Source organism: Borostomias antarcticus (genome assembly GCF_949987555.1).
Source record: "Borostomias antarcticus genome assembly, chromosome: 2".
In the NCBI taxonomy this organism is placed as follows: Eukaryota; Metazoa; Chordata; class Actinopteri; order Stomiiformes; family Stomiidae; genus Borostomias; species Borostomias antarcticus.
This window is the reverse complement of record NC_140235.1, coordinates 29,156,794-29,160,024: the sequence shown is the minus strand read 5'-3', so window position 1 is coordinate 29,160,024 and position 3,231 is coordinate 29,156,794. Positions and strand designations below refer to the sequence as shown.

Here is a 3,231-nt window from a genome sequence, read left to right as displayed (position 1 = left end):
CATTCCTATACATTTAGTTGCTACCTAGTAAGATATGCAAATCTATCATCAATGTATACGATGTACAAATGTGTCAGTAGCTCGTTAACGTAGATAAATTAGGCTGTGCCAGGCTAGCCAAGTCATAGTTTGCCACAAAAAAACAATCAATTGGTTTAATTAATAAATCCTTGGCCTGCTGGTTGTGACCGATTTCTTGCTTTCTGTTTTAGTCAGCCCTGGCACTAACTTCCTCAATTGAAACATTCTGCATTGACTGAAAGACCAGTCCTCAATGGGAAAAGTCTAATCATGTTCAGCTTTGAGGGAGATTTCAAAACAAGGCCCAAGGTGTCACTTGGGGGTGCGAGTAGAAAGGTAAGCACACACAATGTCGGTTTTGTTTTGGGAAGCTACTGTATACAGGTGCATCCCCAAAAATCAGAATATTGTGAAAAAGTTCACATCAATGTGGAGCGTGGCATGGAGGCAATCAGCCTTGAAATATTTCACTTCATGTCTAATGAATTTATAATATATGAAAGTTTCGCTTTTTGAATTAGATTACGGAAAATAAAGAACTTTCCACAATATTCAGATTTTCTGAGATGCACCTGTAAAGGCCCCAGATTTATTGTATTCATATACCCAATATGCCTTTTAAAGCTCACTTTATTGAAAGCGTCACTTGATCCTCTTAAGCTTGCTTGTGATAACACACACTATCTTTCAGGAGGAAAAAGCATCCCTTCTGCATCGAACACAAGAGGAGAGAAGAAAGAGAGAGGTAATGATGTCCCTGAAGTCCTGAGTGGGAAAGGCTTAGGAAAGCTCTGCTTGCTCTGGAGATATTTGCTAGTTACCATTATGTATGTCACCATTATGTATGTTTCCATTTTGTTCTCTTCATTATCTCAGGATGAAAGGAGAAGACTGAAGAATGCAATTATCATTCAGTCCTATATACGAGGGTATCAGGACCGTAAACAGCAAGTATGTCCACTAGAGTCCCAGGGAAAAAAAAAACCTTGTTGTGGGCTACCTGTCTTTAACCTCTGTTGTACAATAGCACTTCCTGCATACTGCAAACTTAAGTCCAGGCTTGCTCCATGGATAGCCGACTTCATCGTAGCTTACACTACTCCATTTACTCCTAACATTTGCTGTAACACTTTCCGTACCCGATCTTCTCCATAGATTTGACCTCTGACCTTTTTGTCTACCAGTATGCCATCCAGAAGGCCAAGTTTGACCACTGTGTCAGCCAGGCGCAAACCGGAACTGGGCCGTCTGTCCTGGACGCGGGCAGCCTCAGCCTCCTCACAAGACAGCTCATCTTTTTCTACAGACAGAGTGTGGACTCGCACAGATTGGTGAGAGACAATGTTGTTGTTTTTTTCTCCTTGTGTCTTGCCGATCCTTCCGTTAAATGTCTCTCTGGACACTTTCAAATCCACCCTCAAAACTCACCTGTTTAATGTTGCCTTAAATTTTTGATTCCACTCTACACACACCCAGTCTCCTTTAGTTTATTGTTTATTGTCCCTTTTACTGTTCTGTATGATTTGTTGTCTGCTTTCTTTGTCGATTGTTGATTTCCTGATATGTTTGTTAAGCGACCTTGAATCCCATGATAGGCGCTATATAAAATATTATTATTATTATTATTATGAATGTTCTGTAATGGCCGCTCCGCTGTTGTGCAGATCTGGATATGTCAGAACCTGGTGAAATACAACGGCCAGTTGGTGAAGCTGCTGGCGGGGCCCGAGGGACAGACCTGCGTGTTTCAGATCCAGAGGATCCTGGGGTTCTGCTGCAGGTGCTTTACTCCTGGGGGGGTGATCTTGTACGGGAAAAAAGATGGGATGGACAGAATGAGGAAGGGAAGGAAACGCGTGTGATGTCTCTCTCTTTCTCTCTCTCTCTCTGTCTCTCTCTCTCTCTCTCTCTCTCTCTCTCTCTCTCTCTCTCTCAGACTTCTGCAGAACTGTCAGGATGACAGTTTGAATGTCACTGTTCCCATGAGAATGCTGGAGATCTTTTCTTCAGAGAGAACCTATCTTCCTGTCCTTCAAGATGCTAACTCTGTAGCATCATTAATCGAGCAGATTTTGCACTATATGGTACAGAAAGGTAAGGAGACTACTAATGGTGTATCTCACTGGCAACAGTTTTCTAAATGTGCATTTTGGAGTCCCAGTGTAAAGTATTTTTTTGCATATGTAACCCATGCGTTTCGAACCCGGGTCTCCCGCTTTGGATGCGGACGTGCTGACAGTTTCACCAATAGGGGCGTCCCTCTTGGAGGGACTGTCAGCGCTCCGTTGAGTAGCGAATTTCACCAGCTACTCCACGTTTCACTCAGATACACATCATCCTTGTCTCTGCTCTCTCAGGATACTACAGGTCGCTGTACGTTCTGGTGAATCACAGACTCCCCTCCAGTCTGGAGTACAGCGGTGCTCCCTCGGTCCCCCTGGCGAGCACACTGTTAGAGCACACGCTGAAGCCCCTGCACTTTACCTACTCCTCATGCACAACAGGCGCAAGGTAGGACTCTGGGATATGTAGGGGTGAGACCTATACCCCCCCCCCCATTGCTCTCTGTAAAGCAAGGTAGGACTCTGGAATATATAGGGGTGGGACCTATACCCTCCCCCCATTGCTCTCTGTAAAGCAAGGTAGGACTCTGGAATATATAGGGGTGGGACCTATACCTTCCCCCCATTGCTCTCTGTAAAGCGCATTGTGTTGCCTCTGTGTATGAAACGCGCTATACAAATAAAGTTTGATTTGATTTGATTTTGATTTGACGCGGAGGGACACAGGGTGAAAACCAGCGCTGTCAAATACACACACACAGAAAAACACACACACATATACACACAGAAAAACACACACAGAAAAACACACACACACACACACAGAAAACACACACACACAGAAAAAAAAAACACACAGAAAAACACACACACACACACAGAAAAACACATACACACACACAGAAAACACACACACACACCTTGAGGAATGGGACCAGAAGAACGCGAGAGCGGCCGTTCGTTGTGTGGCGCCCGTGCTCACGAAGCCTTTGAGACACGCTGACCGCTGAGCGTGTGGGAAAGAGCCCAGCGAGGAGGAGGAAGAGGAATGCCTTTGTCTGCTGCGTACACAAGTTAAAATTTTTCAGCAAACCGACCAACACAAGCTCTACCCTAGTTTGCCTTTCGGGTCGGCGCGGACCCCATG

General features: G+C 44.8%; 1 protein-coding gene across 1 annotated transcript in view; it reads left to right on the top strand.

Moving 5' to 3' along the window:
• Positions 1-216: 216 nt before the first annotated feature.
• ube3c (ubiquitin protein ligase E3C) overlaps positions 217-3,231 on the top strand; it is a gene marked incomplete at its 3' end in the record, with an annotated part of 36,126 nt that continues 33,111 nt past the window's right edge. Inside the window, exons 1-7 of the mRNA XM_084459345.1 lie at positions 217-357; positions 713-766; positions 898-972; positions 1,206-1,352; positions 1,686-1,801; positions 1,958-2,115; positions 2,379-2,532. Of these exons, the coding sequence (XP_084315471.1) occupies positions 292-357; positions 713-766; positions 898-972; positions 1,206-1,352; positions 1,686-1,801; positions 1,958-2,115; positions 2,379-2,532 (770 nt within the window). The 5' untranslated portion in view covers positions 217-291. The remainder of the gene's footprint in view (positions 358-712; positions 767-897; positions 973-1,205; positions 1,353-1,685; positions 1,802-1,957; positions 2,116-2,378; positions 2,533-3,231) is intronic.